Raw genomic sequence first — 24,332 nt, 5'->3', positions numbered from 1 at the left:
GCAACATTTCTCTCCTCTGAATGTGCTGGTGGACTTGAGATTCTGACTGTTCTTTATCTCTTGAGTGCTTTAACCACTGCACCATCTGGGCTGCTTTCTCCTGACTCTGTATCCAAAATAAGCTAGAGGAAGTCTGGCCAACCTTGTTTCTGTGGAACATTCTGGCTGTAGTTACACTAACACACATTGTTCTTTCCTGTATAGTCTGTGATAATTCAATATTCTTCATCACAATCAAAATTCAAAAGTTTTCTTCACTCTTCCTTTTTTATTGTCCACTGGTTGTTTTTTGTTTGATATCCTCTCCCCCCACCCCCCGTTTTTTTCTTCACCTTATAGCCTGGATATGTAAGGTAAAAGAGTGCAATACTATCACACACAGTATTTTAAACCACAGGGTATCTATTGTTTTACTTAATTGTTGTTGTTATTGTTGTTAGGTCCTGTCAATACAGTTTATAGCGATCCTATGAATAGTGGATCTGAACCCCATTACATCCTATGTCATTTTCACACTCCCTGACACACTAAAGCCCACAGCGGCAGTCACCATGTCAATCCACCTGGTTGAGTGTCTTCCTTTCCTTTGCTGACCATCCGCTCTTCCAAGAATCATGTCTTTCTACAAGGAATACTTTCTCCCAGCAACATGCCCAAAGTCGATGTGGTGAAGCCTTATTATCCATGCCTCCAAAGAGGATTCCAGCTGCCCCTCTCTAAGACATATTTACTTTTTTGACAGTACAGGAGATGTACAGTGATCTCCAACACCACAACTCAAAGGCATCAATTCTTCTTTTATCATCTCATTATCCAGCACTCAGATGAACAGCAAGTGATTGGAAAGATCAGGGCCTGAATCAGATGCACCTTAATGCATTGAAGGGATGTTGTTGTTGTTAAGTGCCGTCGAGTCATAGGCGACTCATAGCTACCCTACGAATGAAAGTCCTAGACACTTGCGTGCCTGACTTTCATCCTTTTTCCAGGTTCATAGGGATCGGCAACAAATAAGTCCCCAGGAATTGATGAGATACCAATTGTCTTCTTTCAATTAACAGATGCAGCTTTAGATGTGCTCATCAGTTTATGTCAGGAAATTTGAACGACAGCTGTCTGGCCAATGGGTTCAAAGAGGTCCAAATTTGTTCCAATTTCCAAGAAAAGTGATCGAACATAATGTGGAAACTATTGAATAATATCATTACTATCACATGCAGCCAAAATACTGCGGGAGAATATTAAAAAACAACTGGAAGAGTAAATAGATAGGTAACTAACAGAAGTTCAAGCAGAATTTAGAAAAGGATCCAGCACCAGGGATACCACCGCCGATGTCAGGTGGATCCTGGCTCAAAGTAGAGAATACCAGAAGAATGTCTATTTATGCTTTATTGACCACACAAAGGTGTTTGATTGTGTGGAACCTAACAATTTTTGGCTGACAATGAGAAGAATGAGAATCCCGGAGCATTTAATTACATTCTTGTAAAACCTATAACTGGCAGACCAGAAGGCTGTCGTGTGAAAAGAACAGGAGAACACAGCATGGTTTGAAATTAAGAAAGGAATGTGTCAGGGTTGTATTCTCTCTCCATACCTATTTAATCTGTATACTGAGAAAATTATTTAAAAAGCTGGACTCCACGGATTGGAGGGAGATCCATCAATAACCTGTGTTTTGCAGATGACATAAGTTAGCTTTCTGAAAGTGAGAAGGACTTTAAATACTTGTAGTAGAAGATCAAGGAATTCAGCCTTCAATATGGATTACTTCTCAATGTCAAAAAAGCAAAAAGAGTCTTCCTACTGGACCTGTAGGCAACATCATGGTGGATGGAGAAGAGATTGAAACTGTCAACATCTTCATCATATTTGGATTCACAATTAATACCACAATAAGGAAATTAGGAGACATACTGCCTTGGGAAAGTCTTCAGTTAGGGACCTCTCTAAATTATTGAGGAGTAATGAGATCAATTTGAAGACTAAGGTGTGTCTGATTCTGGTCATGGTTATTAAATTAACTGCCCCTATATTCATGTAATGAGATTAGGTGTGTCAGTGACAATAAAATTGGCACAGGTTAGAGTAGAATATGTACACTGGGTTGCTATGAGTCGCAGGCAACTCGACATCACATAACAACAACAACAATATATTTATGTAAGGGAGCTTCATGTAAGGGTACTCTGGTGCCTTAGAATTTCCATTTAAGCACAACTAAGTGTTTTATAATTCAGATCTTTGTATATTTTACTATAGTATTTGATCTTCTCAATTTGCCATTTGTAATCTTCTGTTCAGTTCTTTGCTATATCATTTTGACTGCTAGCTTGAACTACTTCGAGTTTGAGATTGTTGTTGTTGTTGATTGTCATCAAGTCAGATACAACTCATAGTGACCTTATGAAAAAAAGAGCTTTCTATAACTATGGTGATTTCTCAAAGTTCATAGAGTTTCCAGAGTCATGTGGTTTAGGAAGTGGATGCCACTCCTGCATCCAATGCTATCTTAAACTGGGAGCGCCACTAAACACCATCCACCACGGTCAACCATTTTGACATTTGACACCCCAATAACACAACAAACCCAGATTATCTCAGTAGATCAAATTGACAGAAAAGTGCTGTGTGACTTAGAAGAATGTTCCTCCAAAATATAACATGAGGCCCAAGGGCCCTTGTTTGTGATTTTTGTGTGTCCTTTGATCAGAACCAACTCATAGCTGACCCTCCAGCAGATATTCAGAGGCAGTAAATTACATGGAGATTGCTCATCTCTCTCCTATGGAGCAGCTGAAAGATTTGATGCACTTGGGTTGAGATTGACAGTTCAAGGCATTGCCATTAAGCCACAAAACCTTCCCCCCACCCCATCAGAACCAACTACATTAGTGGAGATTTTTTTTCAATTATAAAAAGAAAAAAAAAAGGTGTAATAATGCCAAGTATTCCTCCACTTAGAAAATTAGTTTGGAAGTACAGTCAAATATCTAAAGAAGGAAAAGTAAACACCTCAAGCCAACAAGTAACATAATGATAGATGGAAAGAAGATTGAAATTATCGAAAATTTAATCTTGGTTGGATCTACAACCAACACCAGGAGTTAAAAACTAAAAAGTAAAAAAAAATAAAATAAAATAAAAAATGTGTTGGGTAAATCTTCTGTCAAGTACTTCTATAAAGTGTTAGGAGAAGTAATGTCACTTTAACTATTAAGATGTATCAGATTCAAAGATCATTCAAACATGGCTAAAACAATACATAGTTAGGAAACTGCCAAAAGTTCAAGAAAGATTTAGAAGAGGTTGTGGTACCAGGCATATCATAGCTGATGTCAGGTGGATCATGGCTGAAAATAAAGAATATCTGAAGAATGCTTTATTGACTATGCAAAAGCATTTCACTGTGTGAATCATAACAAGTTCTGGCTGACATTGAGAAGAATGGGAGTCCAAGAGCACTTAACTGTGCTCATTAGAAACCTATACCTAGACCGGGATGCTGCTGTATGAACAGATCAGGGGAACATTTCATGGTTTGTAATCGGGAAGGGGGTGTGTCAGAGTTGTATTATCTCTCCATACCTATTCACTCTGCATGCTGAGCAAATTATCCAAGAAGCTGGACTCTATGAAGAGGAGTGTGGCATCAGGATTGGAGGGAGACTAATCATTAACATTTGTTATGCAAATGTCACAACCTTGTTTGCTGAAAGCTAGGAGGACTTGAAGAACTTGTTACAGAAAATCAAGGAATGCAACTTTCAGTATGGATTGCAACTCATTGTCAAGAAAACAAAAATTCTTACTGTTGGACTGATAGGCAACATCATGATGTATGGAGAGGAGACTGAAACTGCCGCAGCTTCATCTTATGTGGATACACAGTTAACATCCTTGGCACCAGCAGTCAGGAAATAAGGAGACACACTGCATTGGGGAAACCTGCAGTTAAGGACCTCTCCAAATTACTGAAGAATAATGATTTCAGTTTGAGGACTAGTGAGTGCCTGATTTGGGCTATTGTCTTTCTGATCCCTTGCTATGTATCTTAGAGCTGGCCAGTGAATAAGGATGGCAGGAGACAAACTGATGCTTTTAGCTGTGGTGTTGGAGAAGAGCACTGAATATCCCATGGACAGCCAAAGAACAAACAGATATGTCTTGGCGAGTGCACAGCTGGAGTGCTCTTTAGAGAATGTGTTTTACCTCACATTCTTTGAGTATGTTGCTAGGAGGGGCTATTCCTTGGATAGGGATATGATGCTGGGAAGGGTGGAGGGTTGGTGAAGGAGAGGAAGACCCTCCACATATGTTGCTAGGAGGGGCTATTCCTTGGATAGGGATATGATGCTGGGAAGGGTGGAGGGTTGGTGAAGGAGAGGAAGACCCTCCACAAGTGGTTGACAAGGTGACTGCAGTAATGGGCTCTTGTGTGTCAGGAAGTGTGAAGATGGCACAGGATAGAACAGAGCTCAGATCTTTTGTTCAAAGGGTCACTATGAGTCAACCTTGACTTGATGAAACCTAACAACAACATTGTGATTCAAACTCTTATATTTTCAATTACTTGTTATGCATCTGAACATTGGACTCTGACTACTGATGACAGAAGATGACTTGATACATTTGATTTGGGGTTGTTGGAGAAGAGGACAGAATATGCCATGTATTATCAAAAGAACAAAGGTGTCTTGACATATCTCCTTACCTAATCAGCCACTAGAACTCCCTCATTTCAGTGCGTAAGTCTAATAAGCAATGCATTTTTACAATAGTGGTCTTATACAGTATTTGTCTTTATGTGACTGAGCGAGATACGCAAAAATGTTTTAAAGTAAAAGGCTGCAGGACAAAGGATAGGAAAACTTCCATGAGCACTTGAAGAGAAAGGGTGATAATATGCATAGATCAAAAGTAAATAATTATATAAAATAAAATACATATGACTAATTTACAGCAAAAAAATTAAATTTAAAAAGCAGTGTAACCACTACTATTAATAATTGCAGTTGAGTCAGTTTCAACTCAAGATGACCCTCCAGCAGATTGGTAATTTTGTAGATACCATGGGAAGAGATTACACATCTTTCTCTTCTTGGAGCTGCACGTAGATTTAAACTGCCAAAAGTGCAGCCTTTTAGTTTACAGCACTACTGCCTCAGAAGTACAATCCAAGAGCTCCTTCTTGTCACTGCTAGAGAAGAGAAGGCATACTAAAGGGAATCATTAACAAAGGATCATGAAAGAGTATATTATCATCCTAATAATTCCCGTTCTTGCCTAAAAAGAATTAAAATTTATGAACAAAGACATTTATTCAAATTTCTTTTTAGCACACATATTAAGCTCCAAGCAGCACTTGGATAGTTAATGGCATGACTTAAATGCAGTGAACGGACAGTATATTAAAAAGAAGAGAATGCACAGATTAACACTGAGAGTTATTATCTCTGAAGCTGAGACAGTGTAATAGAGGGAATAATAAAGCTACAAAAGTATTAGGTGTTTCCATAAAGGGAAAGACTGGAGTTAGTATATGTATTAGTTATCTAGTGCTGTTATTACAGAAATACTGAGATTGCTTTGTTGTTGTTGCTGTTATGTGCCGTCGAGTTGCTAGCGACTCATAGCGACCCTATGTACAACAGCCCTAAACCCTGCTCTATCCTGTGCCAATTGCACTGCCTCTGACACACCCATCCCGACTACCCCAGTCTCTGAATCAATCCACCTCATAGAGGGTCTTCCCCTCTTGTGCCATCCCTCCACCCTCCCAAGCATGATGTCCCTCTCCGAGGACCTGTCCCTCCTTACAAAATATCTAAAGTATGTCAGATGAAGCCCCAGAATCTTTGCCTCCAAGGAGTAGCCTGGTTTAACCCTCTCCAGGAAAAATCGGTTTGTTTGCTTGGCAGTCCATGGTATATTCAATAATCTTTTTCCAGCACCACAGCTCAAAGGCATCAATTCTCCTTCTATCCTCCCTAGTCATTGTACCACTCTCTGATGCATAACAAGTGATTGCAAAGACCATAGCCTGTATCAGACGCACCTTAGTCTCCAGAGTGATACCATTGCTCTTCAGTACCCTGGAGAGATCCCTAACAGCAGACTTTCCCATCGCAATACGTTTTTTTTTTTTTTTTTTATTTCCTGGCTACTGGTGCCAAGAGTGTTGATTGTGGAGCCAAGCAGACAAAAGTTTTTAACAATCTCAATCTCTTCACCATCCATCTTGATGCTGCCAATTGGTCTAGAGGTGAGAATCTTTGTCTTCTTGACATTGAGCCTCAGTCCATACTGAAGGCTGCAGTCCTTGACCCTCTGCAGCAAGCATTTCAGGTCCTCCTCAGTTTCAGCAAGCAGGGTTGTGTCATCTGCATAATGCAGATCGTTAATAGATCTTCCACCAGTCCTGATGCCATACTTCTCCTCATAGAGTCCAGCCTCTCAGATAATCTGTTCTGCATACAGGTTGAAAAGGACACATCCCTGGCATATATCTTTCCCAAGTTTGAACCATGCAGTGTTTCCTTGCTCTGTTCTGACGACTGCCTCTTGGTCAAAGTATAGGTTTCACATTAGCATGATCAAGTGTTCTGGGATTTCCATTCTTCCCAGAGTCAGCCACCGTTTGTTATGATCCACGCAGTCAAACGCCTTTGCATAATCAATGAAACACAGACAGACATTCTTCTGGTATTCCCTGCTTTCAACTAAGATCCATCTAACGAGATAGCTTTAGTGAGAATTTACTCACTTGTTGAGTCAATTTGTAGTGAAAGCTATCTTCTGCAAGGTTTCTAAGGTACACATTTTTTGTGAGAAAAGACCACCTGTCTTTCTTTTGTAGAATGGCTGATAGATTTGAAACACTGACCCTTTAATTAGCATACAAAGGCATTACTGACCCTAGTTGTAGGACAAAGATTTCTGTGGGCTCTGTGAAAAGTTCTTTTTCTCTTGTGTGCTTTCTACTAGAGTCTCTGCAAATATTCATTTGGCATTAATCCATGCTTGCTTAGTCTATCTAACATCCTCTTTAGAACTTAAAAAATAGTTTGTTAAAATACATCTGAATTTAGGTGTCATTAACATGAAAAAATGACCATATTTCCACATAGAATTATATCAATTGGAATTTAACATAAATATTTTAGGAATACATGCCCCATCTAATCTCAAATAGTAACACAAATTGTCCTTCGACTGGAAAAGAGAAAAACAAAACACCGAATTTTGTGAGAATAGAATTTGTGAGTATAGATTTTCATTTTGGTAAATAATACGTATTTTTAAGTATAAACACATACGCTTTAAAGTAAAAAAAAAGGCAACATTGATCTAAATAGATAAATTGGTAAATGAAATAACTCATGCAAAGCTACTCGAACAAGTAAAAATGTGTGTGTGTGTGTGTGTGTGTGTGTGTGTATACGGCTGTTGTTTACTGTCAAGTTAGAACTGACCCATAGTGGATGATAGTGGGTTTTCAGAGTCAGTTAATCTCACACATAATACTTTATAAGAAGAGCAAGAGCCACATAGCCGTATCTCTGACCTTTATCAACTTCACAAAGAGGAATTGTTCCTTTCAACAGTACCAATAACACAAAACCAGTTCCTATGATGTCAAACATGTTCCCCACACTCCCATTTCAACACCAGTTTTGCTGCTTTACTGGGTCCAAAACCTGATGTAAGAGCTCAAAAACCTATAAATTTCAGTAGCAAATAATACAATGAACTAAAAATGAAGTGATGAGTTAAGAGACTAATGTATTTTAATTACTTTTTTTAGGTAAGGATGTTGTAAAGAAGTGATGATTAAGTATCTAAATGAAGTGAAACAGGAGTAAAAATTTAGAAATAAAGGGAGATCAATGGAAAATATCATAATGTGGGAGTGAAGTTCACATTATTTAAGATTAGATAGACCCAATGGACTAACATGGAGGAAGGGAGAGCCCAAGGCAAGGATCAAATAGCAAAATGTCTAGGTCCATGACAATTAGACCTAGAACTTATTTTAGCTGTAATGTAAAACTCATGTGAGGTTTTTAAGCAAAGCAGTGTTATGATTTAATTCAGTGTGAAAGGATAATTCTGGATGTTGTGTGGGAACAGGATGAGTTTGGCTAACATAGCACCAGCAACTATAATTTCAGTATCAGAAAAAAGAAGTGGTGCCCATCTTTTTCTGTCCAACTTTGGGTTGACAATACAACTCTCAATCCATAAGGAGATAAAGTGAACTCAATGGGTAATAAATTGTTGAAATGAACCTGCTCCATGAGACAAAGTTGTTTCAAATGAACCTGCTTCATGAGAGAAAGATAAGGAGTTTCGTCCCTTAAGGTGTACAGTCTTAGAAATCCCATGTAAGGTCAACAATAGAGCTGATGGTAGTGGGTTAGTGGTATGTGCTTATAAGAAACTCTGGTGGCATAGTGAGTTATGCATTGGATTGCCAGCTGGTCATTAGAACATACCATCTGATCTTCTGGGGAAATAGGAAGTCTTTTCTTTTAAAGATTTACAACATCAGAAACCCCACAGAAAGCTGCCATGAGTCAGAATCAACTTACTGACAGCAAGTTTAGATCTTGATTTTATTTGGTTGCCAGTGATGTAAATGTTTCCTATTCCTCTATATGCTACTTTAGCTTCTAAGAAGACTATTAATATATTAACAGATGAGAAAATTAAATTTAAAAAATCACTTAAGCTAATAATTTAATGATTTTTTTTATTTTAGGTAGATGGGATGAATGTATTCACTGACGTTAATTCTTCATTGTAGAACTCCATAAAACTTTAAATTACAGGCCAAAAAGAACTGGTTGACAAAGAAAAATTTCAAAAAACAACTTATGTTGAAGAAAAAACCAAAACTCCAGGAATTAATACAATACCAACGAACATATTTCAAAGACAGATGCAGCCCTTGAAGTGCTTGCCAGACTGTGCCAAGAAATCTGGAGAGCAATCACCTGGTCAACTGACTAGAAGCGATATGTATTTATTCCCATTTAAAAATAGGTGCCAACAGTCCAGAATAAGAAGCGTATAGCAAAGTGGACTGGGGGTGGCAAGAGAGGAGGAAGGAAGTTTTACAACAATGAAAATATCTTTTTAAAGAGAAAAGTGAACTGGGGGTGGAGGTGGGAGAAAAATGTGCAACAATGAATGAATGGAAATCCAAGTTTTCTGTAAACTCTGTTAAAATATCAATTTTAAAAAGGTGATCCCAATGAAGGAATTTTTCTTTTACTTTTCAAAGAGAAGAGCAAACTAGGGTTGGGAGTGGGGTGGGTGGGGAGAAAAGTGCCACAATGAATGAATGGAAATCCAAACTCTTTAAATGTTCACTGAAATTATAATAATAAAAAAAAGATGATCCTGTAGAGTGTGGAAATTACAGGACTTGTTGTTGTTATATGACGTCGAGTCGTTTGCGACTCATAGTGACCCTATGTACAACAGCCCTAAACCCTGCTCTATCCTGTGCCAATCTCATTGTCTCTGACACACCCATCCCGATTACCCCAGTCACTGAATCAATCCACCACATAGAGGGTCTTCCCCTCCTGCGCTGTCCCTCTACTCTACCCAGCATGATGTCCCTCTCTAAAGACCTGTCTCTCCTTACATGTCCAAAGTATGTCAGACGAAGCCCCAGAATCCTTGCCTCCAAGGAGCAGCCTGGTTTAATCCTCTCTACGATGAATCTGTTTGTTTTCTTGGCAGTCCATGGTACATTCAATACTCTTCTCCAGCACCACAGCTCAAAGGCTTCAATTCTCCTTCTATCCTCCCTAGTCATTCTCCAACTCTCTGATGCATAGCAAGTGGTTGCAAAAACCATGGCCTGTATCAGGTGGACCTCAGTCTCCAGAGAGACACCGTTGCTCTTGAGTACTTTAGAGACGTCCCTAACCGCAGACTTACATACAAGCAAATTCTGCTAAAGATTATCCAAAAACTGCATTGAACAGTACATTGACAGAAAAATACAAGAAATACAAATTGGGTTTTGGAAAGGCTGTGTGGCAAGGGGGACATCAATGCCAATGTTAAATGGATCTGAGACAAAAGCAGAGACTATCCAAGTAATGTCTACCTGTGTTTCATTGACTATGCAAAGACATTTGACTTTGTGGATAAAAACAAGCTGCGAATAAAATTGAGAAGAATGGGAATTCCGTAATACTTAATTGTGCTCATGTGAAACCTATTACTTGGATCAAGAGGCAGTCATCAGAACAGAGCAAGGGAACACTGCATAATTCAAAATCAGAAAAGGAGTACAGCAGGGATGTGTCCTGTTACCATACCTTTCAAATCTGTATGCAGAATTGGAGAGACTGGTGTTTATGAGGAGGAATGCAACCTGTGTTATGCACAAGACACCACCTTACTTGCTGAAGCCTGAAGCATTTGCTGCAGAAGGTCAAGAACTGTAATATGCAATATGGATTGAAGCTCAAAATCAAGAAAATGAAGATTCTCACCATGGGGCCCCTTGGCAGCATCACGACAGATGGAAAAGAGATTGAGACTGTTAACAATATCACTTTGTTCAGCTCCACAATCAATACTCTTGACACGAGCAGTCAGGATATCAAAAGACAAATTACATTATTAAAATCTGCTATCAGGGACCTCTCTACTATAGAGCATTGAAGAGCCATGATGTCACTTTAGAGACTAAGGTGTGCCTGATAAAGGCCATGGTCTTTACAGTTACTTGCTATGAATCAGAGAGTTAGACAATCAGCAAGGATGACAGAAGAATTGATGCATTTGAGTTCTGGTACTTAAGAACCATACTAAAAATAGGCAGCCAAGAGAATTAATAGGTCTTCATAGAGCAGGTGAAACCAAGCTGCTCCTTGGAGGCAAGGATTTTGAGACTCCGTCTTATATATATTTGGCTCACATACTCTGTGCCAGAAAGGACTAGTCTTTGGAGAAGGATATAATGCTTGGAAGATTTGAAGGACACCCTAGGAGAGAAAGATCCCAGATGAGATGAACTGACACAATAACTGGGGTAAGGGAGGTCGGTGTGGCATAGATAGTGAGATTGGCTGAGGATACAGCATAGTTCAGAATTCTTGTGCATAGGGTTGCTGTTAATCGTAGTCGACTCAATGGCAAATAAAAATAACATTTGCTGAAAGAAGTTACTAGTTTAATTCTTTCCATATTACAGAATATAGGTAATATCACCTATGAGATCTTTTTAATTTTCATTTACTGTTAATAGTAAACTAGTCTATTTGGATAATGCTTCCAATAATATTGGTCCATTAACTAAAAAATTTAAATATGAGCCGAATAATTTAAGAACCAAGGTTTCCAAAAAGATAAAATTGTCAATGGCATAAAACACAATGTAGATTCAAGGGAAAAAAAATAAAGATCATTATATTTTCATGTTAAAAGAAAATAGGTATTACAGGGGTCAGAGACCAGCCCCAGAGACACGTTATGGAGAATGCAGGCAGGGTAGCATTGTGGTTTAAATATTAAGCTGAAAACGAAAGTTGATGATTGAAACCCATCATTCACTCATGGGGAGAAGCATGTGAAATCTGCTCCTATAAAGCTGTATAACCTGAGAAATCCCATGTGGATTCTTCACTCTGTCGGTAGGGTTGCTTCTGCCTTGTTGGCTCTAGATGTAGGAGCATATACTGGAATAATAGTCGTGTTAACGGGTCCTCTCTGCGCACACATGGATATTATCCTATCACTCACCACATTGTATTTCAGGGCAGAACTTGAAATTGACTTTTTTTTAAACTATGAATGCAACACCATTCTTCTGTTTTTCATTCCATGCATAGTATATCATATGATTATCTGATTCAAAGTGTCCAAAGCTGATCCATCTCATCTCATCTCAATAATGTCTAGTACGTCAATATTCATGTGTGCGTCCATTTAATTTTTAAAAATTTCCAGCTTTCCAACGTTCAAGCTATGTTCATTCGTCTGTTAGATTCCATGTTCCAATTATTAAATGACGTATGTTATTGTTTTTCCTCATTTCACCTAACTTCCAATCTGGGCTTTACCATTATACTACTCTAAGTATCATCTTTCTTTAGTATTCATAAGGTTATCAAAGGGCTGTTTTCTAGAGCCAAAGAGGAAAAAAATTGAGAATATTTGTCAAATATTAAAATCCAAAATTGAACATGAAATCAATATATATTAATGATAAATGTTCACTGGGATGCAAAAGAGGGGAACAGTGAAGAAGGAATTGGAAAATACACGCCTGGTGATAGAAATGAGGCTGAAAATAGAATGACTAAATTTTGTATGTATAATTATTTATTCATTGCAAATACTTTAAAAAAACACACAAATGGCAACTTTATATATGGGCATCACCTGATGTACTGCATAGGAATCAGACTGACTACATTTATGGAAGAAATTGTTGGAGAAGCTCAGTATCAGCCATCAAAACTAGGTCAGGGGTGGACTAAGGTTTAGATTATCAATTACCTGTATACAAGTTCAAATTGAGGCCAAATAAAATGAAAATATGTTCATAGGAACCAAGACATGATCTTGAATCAATTCCATGTGAATTTCATGATCATCTTAAGAATGGGTTTGAGGCACTGAACACCAGTAATTTAAGGCCAGATAAATTTTAAGATGTAATGAGGGATATCATCCATGAAGAAAGTAAAAGGTGATTACAAAAATGAAGGAAAAAGAAAATAACAGAATAGATGTCACAAGAGACTCTAAAGATTGCACTGGAGCACTGAGCAGCCAAAACAAAAGGAAAACAAGTCAAAGTAAAAGAAATGAAGAAAAGTTTTCAAAGGACAGATTGGGTGGACAAATCAAAGTATTATAATGGAATGTTCAGAGACCTGGAATTGGAGAACAAAAAGGGAAGAACATGCTAGGCATTTCTCAAGCTAAAAGAACGGACAAATAAATGTAAGCTTCATGTCACAATACAGAAAGATGCTATGGGGCAATACGTTGAATGACCCAGAAAGCGTCAAAAGATGGAAGGAACACACAGAATCACTGTGCCAGAAAGAATTGATTGCCACTGAACATTTTTCAGGAATTACTATATGAAGGAGCAAAGGGAAATGAATGAGGAAGTGGAAGCTCTATTGAAGGTATGGAAAAAAATAATGCCCTAGGAATCAATGGGATACCAATTGACTTGTTTCAATTAACAGAGGAAGCCTTGGATGAGCTCACCAGTCTATGCTATGAAATTTTGAAGGATAGCTGTCTGGCCAAAGGATTGGAAGAGGTCCATACTGGTTTCCATTTCCAATAAAGGTGATCCAACTTAATGTGGAAACTATTATATAATATTATTAATATTACATGCAAGCCAAATACTGCTGAAGATCATTCAAAAATGGCTAGAGCAGTACATAAACAGGGCTCTGGCAGAAGTTCAAGCAGGATTTAGAAGAGTTTGTTGCACCGGGGATGCTGACATCAGCTGGATCTTGGCTGAAAGTTAAGAATATCAGAATAATATCTAGTTGTTGGCATTTCACTGTGTGGGTCCTAACAAGTTGTGTCCGATAGAAAAATGGAAGTCCCAGAGCACATAATTGTCTTCATGTGAAACTTATACCTGGACCAGGAGGCTGTTGTGTGAACCAAGCAGGTTCTGCATGGTTTAAAATTGAGAAGGGTGTGAAAAAAAAATTGAGAAGGGAGTGCATCAGGGTTGTGTTCTTTTCATATTAATTGAATTTGTATGCTGAGAAAATTATCTAAGAAGATGAATAATACTATGAAGAGGAGTGTGGCATCAAGATTGGAGGAAGACTCATCAATAACCTGTGTTATTCCGTTAACACAACTTTGTTTGCTGCAAGTGTTGAGGACTTGAAGCACTTGTAGAGGATGAAGGAATGCAGCCTTCAGTATGAAATGCATCTCTCAATATCAAGAAAACAGATTCTTACCACTGGACCAATATAGGCAGTGTGATGATGGATCGAGAGGATTTTGAAACTGTCAACAGCTTTATCTTGCTTGGATACAAAGTTAACACCCTTGGTACCAGCAGTCAGGAAATCAGGAAATACATTGTACTGGGAAAATCTGCAGTTAGGGACCTCTCCAATTTATTGAGGAGCAATGATGTCAGTTTGAGGACTAAGGTGTGTCTGTTTCAGGCCATAGTCTTTCCAATTATGTGCTATGCATCTGAGAGCTGGACAATGAAAAAGGATAACAGAAAATGAACTGACAACTTTGAGCTGTAGTGTTTAAGAAGAGCACTGAACATCCCATGGACAGCCAGAAGAATGGAGTACTCTTTGGAGGCAAGAAAGATGAAGCTTTTCCTCATACACTTTGGGCATGTTGCTAGGAGAGGCTATTCCTTGGAGATGGACCTGATGCTGGGAAGAACGGAAGGTCAGCAAAGTGAGGAAGACCTTCAATCAGATGACTGACTCAGTGACTGCTGCAACCAGCTCTTATGTGACAGGAAGCGTGAGGATGATCCAGGATAGAACAGGCTTCAGATCATTTGTTCATAGGGTTGTATGAGTCGTGCTTGACTTGAGGGCAACTAACAACAACGATAGGGTTACTAAGCATCAGAATCAACTAAATGGCAATAGGTGGACAGGCAGCTGTGTGAAATTCTCTTGGCATATAGGTCAAACCTAATTTCCTCTGGTGTTCCTGTTGTGGAGAGAGGTGACTGTCAACACTGCACTCTATGGCATCCTGGCAGGGTTTGGCTCCCGTTACCATCTTCTGATCTTTTGGACAGGAATCACCTTTTCAGTCAGTGAAAAAAAACAAAGGATCTCCACAACACTGTCTCGATTTCTAATAGCCTTTCTCTGGCTTATGCCAAATGTCTTATTATCACTGCCTATTTTATCTTGAGTTCCTAATTTCTGTACTGTGTCATTTATTTAAACATTCTCTAGAATTTCAAGACAAATGTCCCCCCCCCTCCACCATCTCTTGGCCTTGAATCCCAAATGCAGTTTCACTCACTCCACAAAAATAACTCATTACACAGTTCAGTATTTTTAGATTCTGACTTCCATCTGAATTCTTACTGGGCTGTGGTGTATCCTGATTCTTCATCTAATAAAGCAACATTGTTGTTCATCGTTTCTTTGGAGAAAAAAAATTCAAATGAAATTGAAAGCTCCAAAGAAAACTTAAATACCTGTTTTTGATATAAACAATTTTCTGTGTAATAGTAAAAAAGGTGAAAAATGGATTTTTCTCTTAACCATAAAAGACTGTCTACCTTTTAACCTTTTGGTCTGAAAAAGATATAAAAGTCCCATTATTTAATGGACCTTTCAAGCAGTCTTGTGAAACAAGCCTGAGCATTTGTCAAATGAAACTATTGTCAGTACTTCAAACATTCCAATTCAAAGAGCACAGACAATGTAAACTCACTTTAATCTTCTTGAAAATGTCTGCCACAAGAAAAACAAAAACTTTTTGCTCTTGATGTTATATAGGCGATCCTGTGCTCCTTTATTGATTAAAAGCCTGGCTTTCTGTTTCTTTCCTTATTTAATGAGGATCCTCTTAAATGCCACTGTCATTTATTGAGGATATGTCTTCTGAACACTACCTAAAAGGCTTTACCTCAAAGGCCTGAAAGGTCAGTCCGACATAGTAGTCCTCAGACACTGTTATTTTCCACACACATTCTTTCATTGGTCTGTAGTCATCAGGATAATTAGGTGACTGGATCTGTCCTTCATTTCTACGTATCTCCCCTCCACAGATTGCTGAGGGAAACAAAAATAAATACATTTTGACACCCAACTTCCTTTTCCTTTACACCTTAGATAATATTTTAACTTCATTTATTTAATGGACTTATATCAGGCAAAATTTTGAATAGCTGCTTGTAGTGTCACTCTGAGTTCAGATTGACTCAATAGCTTCTAACAGCATTTTTTAATACTGTTTTGCATAAAAAATTGGTATACACTGTATTTCACTCATATGCACATTCCTTAATTTACACTGTGATTCACAGAATCATTTCTATGTTTTGTCTTATGCAATTAATCACTATTGATCTGTCTATTCCCAATATTACCCCATCTTTTCAGGTCCTCACTATTTCTTTCCTAATTGCTTCACTCTCTCCCTCTGCCCAACAAACTGTGTGATCTTGCTAGTCTTTGGTTTTAGAAACCTACAGAACTAAGCATTGATTTCTTCAACACTGATTTTCTCATTTAGAAAAGACATGTTTCAAAAATGTGAACCATTGCTTTCTTTGCAGTTCTTTGTAACAGGCTGTTTCAGCAGCATAGGAACCAAATAGAACAAAATTAGTATAAAAAAAGTGATTAGCTTTTTCATAATATGTTAATATTACAATTAGAATGCAACTGAAATGTAAGGCCTTTTGTGCTTTTGGGGAATTCTTTTCCTACACATCGTTGAATACATTCAAATGACATTCTATAATTAATACTAAAATAGAGATTGTTCTTTCAATTTAAATTCGCTAAGTATTCTTATTAAAATCACCTACATGAATATCAGAATGTAGCTTTCAAGACTTTGGTCATTCTAAAACATGGTTGTAGTACTATTTTAATGGAATTGTGTGGGACAATATTTATGTGGACACATATAAGAAGAACTGATACTTAAAATTCAAAGTGACTTACCTTCATAGACACCTGCAAAACCTTTTCCTACCCAATTACTGCTGCTACGAAACTCAATCCACATCCTGCTGTCAGTAGAAGTCAGAACTTCAGGCAATTTGTCCCCACAAAATCTACCTAGAGAAATAAAGATAAAAAATAAAGACTAGTAAAAAGTACTCTGTTTAGTTATTCACGTATGTGTATCTGCGTATTGTGCTTGAAATGAACTTTCTTCTAAGTGGTACAGCACTATGTGTCAATTTGCTGTACTGAGGTAACTTGGGGTGTCTGTGATGAAGAACACTGTGCCACTGGTGTGTCAAATGCCATAATGGTTACTCATAGTGGACAGTATTTGGTGGAGCTCCCAGATTAAGACAGGCTTGGAAGCAAGAATGGCATCCAATTTCTAAACAACGTGCCTCTGGAAACTATGAATTTAGAAACACTACAATAGTTATGGAACAGGGTTCAGGTCTTTTGTTCATTAGTTCGCTATGAGTCGTACTTGACTTGACAGCACTTAACTATATATATATATATATATATACACACACACACATATATATATATAGAGAGAGAGAGAGAGAAAGAGAGAGAGAGAGAGAGAGAGAGAGAGACTGTGCTGCTGAGTCAGAACAAACTCATAGCTGCCCCTCCAGTATGTTTTCAAAGGCAGTAAGTCCCACAGGAGGAGAGTGGAGTGTACATACACACATGCACACTCCCATCCAAGCCAAGCCCATTTACTGTTGAGTCCATTCCAACTCATGATGACTCTTCACCAGATTTCCAAAATTTTAAAACTAATAGATGAATAGGAGAAACTATTCCTCTTTTTTCTACGGTACCATTCATGAATTTCAACTGCTGACCCTTTGGTTAACACCTCCAAATATGATAAAATATAAAATATTCACTATTAATTCCCATTTATAGCCCCAGTGACTAAAATATGCTTGTATTTACTTATTGGCTAAAGCAATCCTTCATATCAACCTATGAAGAATTTGAACATTTAATTTTATCCTGTAACTGGTATGACTGAAGAAGCAAATTAACAAATATATTTATGAATAGTCACATGATTCATCATCAAGGTAGGGAAGAGAAAAAAGTAGATGAAGTTATCCCAAGAAACTGCTTCAGATTATCACTCTAGTCATTAGTAGGGGAATAACTTGGTTACTATTTTATCAGGATAAGGTAGACTTCTTTGTCTAGAGAGTTCACTACTTACACAGCCAGCAAATCTTTAGGCTACTCCAGACAAGTCAGGGGCATGCAGCAGAGAGCATTGCTTTTGAAACTTTAATACACACATGAATTCCCAAAGAATATTTTCAGAATGAAAGTTCTAATTCAGAAAATGTGATTTGGTGGCTAATTGGTAAGGAACTGCACTCTCAAGGTGGAGGTATATGTCTTGATTCCACCAATCTCATTCTGTGCAATTTATTGCTTCTGAAAACCCCCTGGTGTGTTAGTCATGGACCAATTCTGACTCAAGAGTGTTGTTGTTGTTATGCGCCGTCGAGTCGTTTGCGACTCATAGCGACCCTATGCACAACAGCCCAGGAGTACACAACAATAAAAATTTAGAGAATATGGAGAAGAACCTGTTTTGACATTTTCAACAGTCTTCCAGTTATCTTTTTCCTATGCTGCTACACTGAGGGCCATGACTGGAGGAGGTGGCTCTTAGTGGGAATAGTGTGGCAAATGTTGTACACACAAAAACATTATCAGATAGAATCATCCTGGTGTGCCAACATAGTAATGAACCACAGAATGTTGGTGATGCTCAGAATGAAGTATCTAAAAATCTCTAATATGAATCTCCAAAAATAACTCTCTCTCTCAGTGCCATCTACTTGGAACCAAATGGGAGTTGATCCTTTGTGGGTTTCATGAGGCTATAAATCACATAGGAGATAGCTTAGCTTACCCCTAAGTGTGTAAGGAAATTTCCTCTTTAAGAAAGTGTCTTCGAATCCATATAACAAATATATACATATATTCATGTAGGCAGGAATAAATATACACATATACTAATATAGAAAGGAAACTAATCTTGAAGACAATGTGTTCCTCAATAAAAAATCAAATTGATTCAATTATCTTTTTTCTTATTTTTAGATATTCCTACAGATTTCTTGAATCTTCTAAGGATTCTGTTGTCTCTTTTAACAAAAATAGTGTCTATTCAGCAGTTTTTTTTTATATAAAGAAAAAGATCTGCAAGGAGCCTTAGCACATTGAGCACAGCTCTTTCTAAATATAAATGAAAAGTCATGATCTCAAAGAAAATCAATATAGACTAGGTGCTTACACATTGAAAACAGCTCTCACCTTTAAGTAAAACAGAGGGCAACAGTAAACTGTCTCATGCGAGTAAATGGTGTGGTCTGTGGTTAAACATTGCCAGCGGACACTAATGTGTTCCAAGTCTGAGTTACAATTGAAGACACAAACTACAAATAACTCTCTTAGAAGCAAAACACTACAGTAGGAGGTAATACGCTTGCCACAGGAAGACAGCTACTAGCATGCACCTAACATCGTACATTCTACTATGTAAGCAAACAAACAAAAACCCACACACACACTTTTTTTGGTGTCCTCAGCAAATTTATAATTCTTTAATGAAAAGGAAAAAAAATAGGAACATTGTAAAGAATCACTATAAGCTCAATATGTGACAGTAATTATGCTGTGATCCAAGTATTTACCTTTTATTGTTCAGCAGAAAGTTAAATTAATTCATCATATGATCTCTTTTTAAGCATTTTTCTATGGTTGAAAAGTATTAAAAAAATAAGACAGCGTTAGTCACACATTATTAATTCTAAGAATGAATCTTGAAAGAATCTGTTGGTTTTGACAGGGAAGTATATATGTGTAACCATACACACATGCAAATAATCTCTTACCAAGGAGAGGTGACTTTCTCCAGTATCCATCCCTTACTTCAATGTAATCATACCAACATAGACTACTCTTGTACAGGTCCATGGTGGTGAAATTTAAAATAATCTGTCAAATAACACAGTACAAAGGAGGAAATTATTATGACTTTACATTGTGTTTGATTCCTCAAGGCAAGAAAACTAGGACAAAAACTAACTCACTGATAAGTCTGGTTTAGTTTGGTTTTTGCTATTTTTTTTCTACATTAGATTACTTTAATGATGGGATTTTTCCCCCTACTAACAAATACTTTAAAAAGGCATTTTATTATTCTAATAGACTTTTAGCAATACAGAAACATTAATAGTTGAACAAATAAACGTTTAAGCCATTAACCTACTATAGAGTTAATGGGAACAACTGGGAAATAAACAGACATCTTTCCCGAAATATTCTATTTTTAATTGTGCTAAGATAGATGTAGCCTAAACTATGAAAAACACGAATTTTCCCATGAATGTCTTTTTAAAATAGTTTATTTCAAAGATGAACAGTCAGACATCCATAATTATGTTAAAAATAACCACCATATGTCATATTCCAAGAACATAATATCATTGTGTATATTGAAATGTTTTAAGTATGGTCCTTGAATTAGTATTTATCCATCTAACTGTAATCAAAGGCAGATGTCATTATGCTTCTCTGGACCCAAGAATATGTATTCAAAGAGCCTGCAAACTAGAAGACCTAACCCGTGTTTCTTCCTATAAGCTCTGCTTTGGAATTCTGCTGCTGTTTTCTTAGTTAGTCTTCAAGAACAATTTTAGGAACCATAACATTTAAAAAAGATTTATAGACTAAATTTTTAAAGGAACTACTTATTTACTTTTTTTAATTTTTACTTTTTTTTCTTGTTTTACATATTTACTCACTCATTCATTGATACTGGGTTGGAATTGATTCATAGCTACCCTTTCCAGTAGGTTTTCAGGGGCTATAAGTTGAATAGACGGAGGAAGTTGCCAGTCTTTCATGTACAGTATAACTGGTGGATTTAAACTATCAGAAAGGTGCCTCTTTTGGGTTAACAATGCAAACTCCATAGTACTGTACAACCAGAGCTCCCTAATGAGTTGTTTTACAAAGGTAACAGGAGAAAACATCTGTCTATTGAAGTAAAAGGTATCATTTTTTTATATATATTCAAAACTCATTCTGTTTACTTGAAATGCCAAAGATGATTAAGATTTATGGAGAAACTGTTCTTTTTGTTTTATTTGTAGGGAAGCTGTTTTTCACTGCAGAAACAAAAATAGACTTTTGTGGAAAGAAGAGATTATGAGTAGTAGAAACACTTCTGCAATAAAAACTAAGTTGTAACAATATGGGTAAACTACAAAGGATATTTTTGTGGAAGAACAAAAAACTGAATGCAATAGAATGCTCTCAAAGAATCTTAAATACATATAAAAACTGCAATAATAGAATTCTTCATTTACATGATTACTTTATACAGAAAAATCATACTATTACTCTTTTCCCTAAATATAACATTTAATTTAAAAGTAATTAATCGCTATCTTTTCCAAAATGAAGAGAGAGTATAAATATCGAAGTCTCACATGAAGTCTTGCATCTAGATCTTCAAGAATCACTGATAAAATAAGCATCAAAGTTGATTGTCATTATCCATATATTCTTTTTTTTACTAAAGTATTCTTTACTGCAGACACTGAAATTAATAATATATGTAACTATAAAGAAAGTTGTATTTTTTAAGGTTATTACTCTTTCATTACTAAATTCAGCTATTTCCATTTCTTTTAACATGAAATTTTCTGTTTATAAAGAAAAGCTTCCAAATTTAAAAAGTTATTCTTTTTTAAAAAAATGAATAAATGTGATTGTAAGATTAATATCAGCAGAGTATGGTTAAATTTTTTCCCTAACAAATGTAATACATTAGGTTCTTACATAATTTGGTTACTCATCAACCACCTACATTATGTAGATGACACAATGCTGCCTGGTAAAACTGAGGAGGACCTGAAGCCCTTGCTGCAAAAGTTCAAGCACTGTACTCCTCAATATGTATTGAAGCTCACCATCAAGAAGATGAAGATTCTCTAGGCCAATTGGTAGCACCATGATAGAGGAAGAGACTGAGGTTTTTAACAATTACAGCTTGCTCAGCTCCACAATCAAAACTTTTGGCACCAGCAGTCAGGAAATTTAAAGATGAATTGCATTGAAAGTCGGCTGTTGGGAACCACTCCAGAGTACTGAAATGCAACGATGTTAGTCTAGAGACTAAGGTGTGCCTAATCCAGGCCATGGCCGTTGCAATTACCTGCTATGCATCAGAGAGCTGGACAATGACTAAGGATGACAGAAGAAGAATTGATGACTTAAGGTGTGGTGCTGGAGAAGATTCTCAAACATACCATGGACTGCCAAGAAAACAAATAGCCTTGTCTTGGAGAGGGTGGAACCAAGTTTCTCCCTGGCGGCTAGGATTATGGAACTCCATCATACATACTCTGGACATGTGAGCAGGAGGGACCGGTCCTTGAAGAAGAATATCATGCTTGGAAGGGTGGAGGGACAGCGCTGGAGAGAAAGTCCCCACATGAGATGGATTGATACAGTAACTGGGGGTATGGGGTTAGGTGTGCCAGAATCAGTGAGAGTGGCTCAGGACAGGGCAAGATTCAGAGCTGCTGTATATAGGGTCACTATGGGTCACAGGCAACTTGACAGCATATAACAAAAAAACAACAACAAAACATTCCCATTTTTTATCTTCTTGCTTCTACCTTATTTCCTTATTTTATTTCCCCTTTTGCCTCATTTTATAATTCTAAATTTTATGCAAAAAATAAAGAAATATCAAAACCACAAATAGATAAAGTTTCACCTCAGCGCCAACGTTGAAGTTTAACAAAAAACCAAACAATAAATGTTGGAGTGGATATGGAGAGATGGGAACTCTTAGGCACTGCTGGTGGGATTGTAAAAGGGTACAATCACTATGAAAGGCAGCTTGACATTTCATCAAAAGGTGAACACAGAAATCCCATATGGCCCAGTTATTCAATTACTAGGAACATTACTCAAGAAATTCAGAGTCTAGACATGAACAGAGATATGTACACCTACATTCATCACAGCAATATTCACAACAGCAAGAAAATAGAAACAAATGCTCATCAGCAAATAAATGGGAAGCGAAACTACTGTATATTTACACAATGTAATACTATGTGGCACTTTAGGACAATGAAGTATTTGCTAAATATGATACAACATGGGAAAAATCTAGAAGGAATTATGTTGAGTGCAATAACTCAGTCACTAAGGGACACATAAGATTGTATAAGATGGATACGCCTTCCTCATATATATTCCATATGATCATATAAAAATTCACTTATTAATAGTAAAGATTGTACAACTAGAACAAACAGAAACAACAGACATTAAGTCTCCTTCATGGATTTTGTGAACTTTTGTAACTGTGTGTAAATTTTTTTTCACTTTTTCTCAATGGAAAAAATAATCATTAAAACTGGAGAAAACACAATTTTACTGATTTTTTTTTAATTAAAAAACCTATTTGATGGCTAACAAAAGTTGTTCTTAGATGCCATTGAGTCAAGCATGGCCCAGTTACCTTTTGATAACAGATCTGAACCGCCTCCTATCGTATCCTTTCTCTATCATCGCCGACACACTTGAGCCCATAGCTGTGATCAATGTGTCAATACATCTCATTGAGAGTTAACTTCTCTTTTGCCAACCCTCCACTTGTCAATTTAAAGGGTGCTTGCAGTTCTTTCTCTTCAGTTTCAGTAACTTCCAATTTGGGTTCTATCTCTAATACAATATTCCTCTATTGTTTATGGGATTTTCTGAGGCTTTTTGCTTAAGAAGTGAGTGGTCAATTCTGGTTCCTAGTGTATCTTAACCTGGGTGCTTTGCTAAAATTTAAAGTCTATGAGTAATCATATCATCTGAAACATTTGATGGTTTAGCTTCTATAACCCACAGCAACCCACAAGTTACCTCAATACAGCAAAACTGATAGACTAGTGTTGTACTAATAAGAGAAAACAATAAACAAGAAAGCATATATAGATATTAGCTACGAAGTAAATAAAGGTGGAGGGTGGAAAGTCTAACCTCTTAAGTGATGATGGAGGTCTCAGCTAGCAAATGGTTAATATTAAAATCTTGAAAGACACATATGCACATATTATAAGATGGTTAATGTCAAGTAGAAAAGTTTCCTATCTCGTTTTTAATCTTCTATTTAAATGTCATGTATCATAGAGGAAGAAAACTGGTCTGACCTTAATATAAAACAGTCTTTTAGAAACATAAAATGTATAAAGATAAGTTTTCTAAAATAAAATCTTAGAGTTCTGACTGTAAAAATAAAACTCTTGCCTTTGACTCAATTTTCCAATAGAATTCATGGCTAAAATAAAAATCGAAAGTGCTTACAAAGTATTTTATAGCATTATATTTTGATATTTTGTGTAAAAATATATGACATTTTAGCAAAGAAGTAGAAAACAAAACTATATAACACCAATATATAAATGCTTTATTTCTAATGTACGGCCAATGTGAAATTAATTTCAAAACTGAAACTAATCACAGCTTCATTAAAACATGAGGTTAACGGGGATGCTGCACCAAGTCTAAGATGTCCTCTCAAGTATTTGTAGCACT

At 36.9% G+C, this 24,332-nt stretch overlaps 1 protein-coding gene across 1 annotated transcript in view; it reads right to left on the bottom strand.

The window, feature by feature from the left end:
- The window catches only part of TLL1 (tolloid-like 1), a 374,269-nt gene that overhangs the window by 115,116 nt on the left and 234,821 nt on the right, over positions 1 to 24,332 (bottom strand). Inside the window, exons 10-12 of the mRNA XM_006896658.1 lie at positions 19,616 to 19,718; positions 16,701 to 16,817; positions 15,655 to 15,800 (exon numbers count right to left, since the gene is read on the bottom strand). Coding sequence (XP_006896720.1) covers positions 15,655 to 15,800; positions 16,701 to 16,817; positions 19,616 to 19,718 — 366 coding nt within the window. The remainder of the gene's footprint in view (positions 1 to 15,654; positions 15,801 to 16,700; positions 16,818 to 19,615; positions 19,719 to 24,332) is intronic.

The sequence above is a fragment of the Elephantulus edwardii genome, unplaced genomic scaffold, assembly GCF_000299155.1.
Source record: "Elephantulus edwardii isolate Elephantulus edwardi_28Jun2011 unplaced genomic scaffold, EleEdw1.0 scaffold00188, whole genome shotgun sequence".
In the NCBI taxonomy this organism is placed as follows: domain Eukaryota; kingdom Metazoa; phylum Chordata; class Mammalia; order Macroscelidea; family Macroscelididae; genus Elephantulus; species Elephantulus edwardii.
Note: the sequence above shows the minus strand (reverse complement) of the source record. Positions and strands in the feature narration are given on the sequence as shown.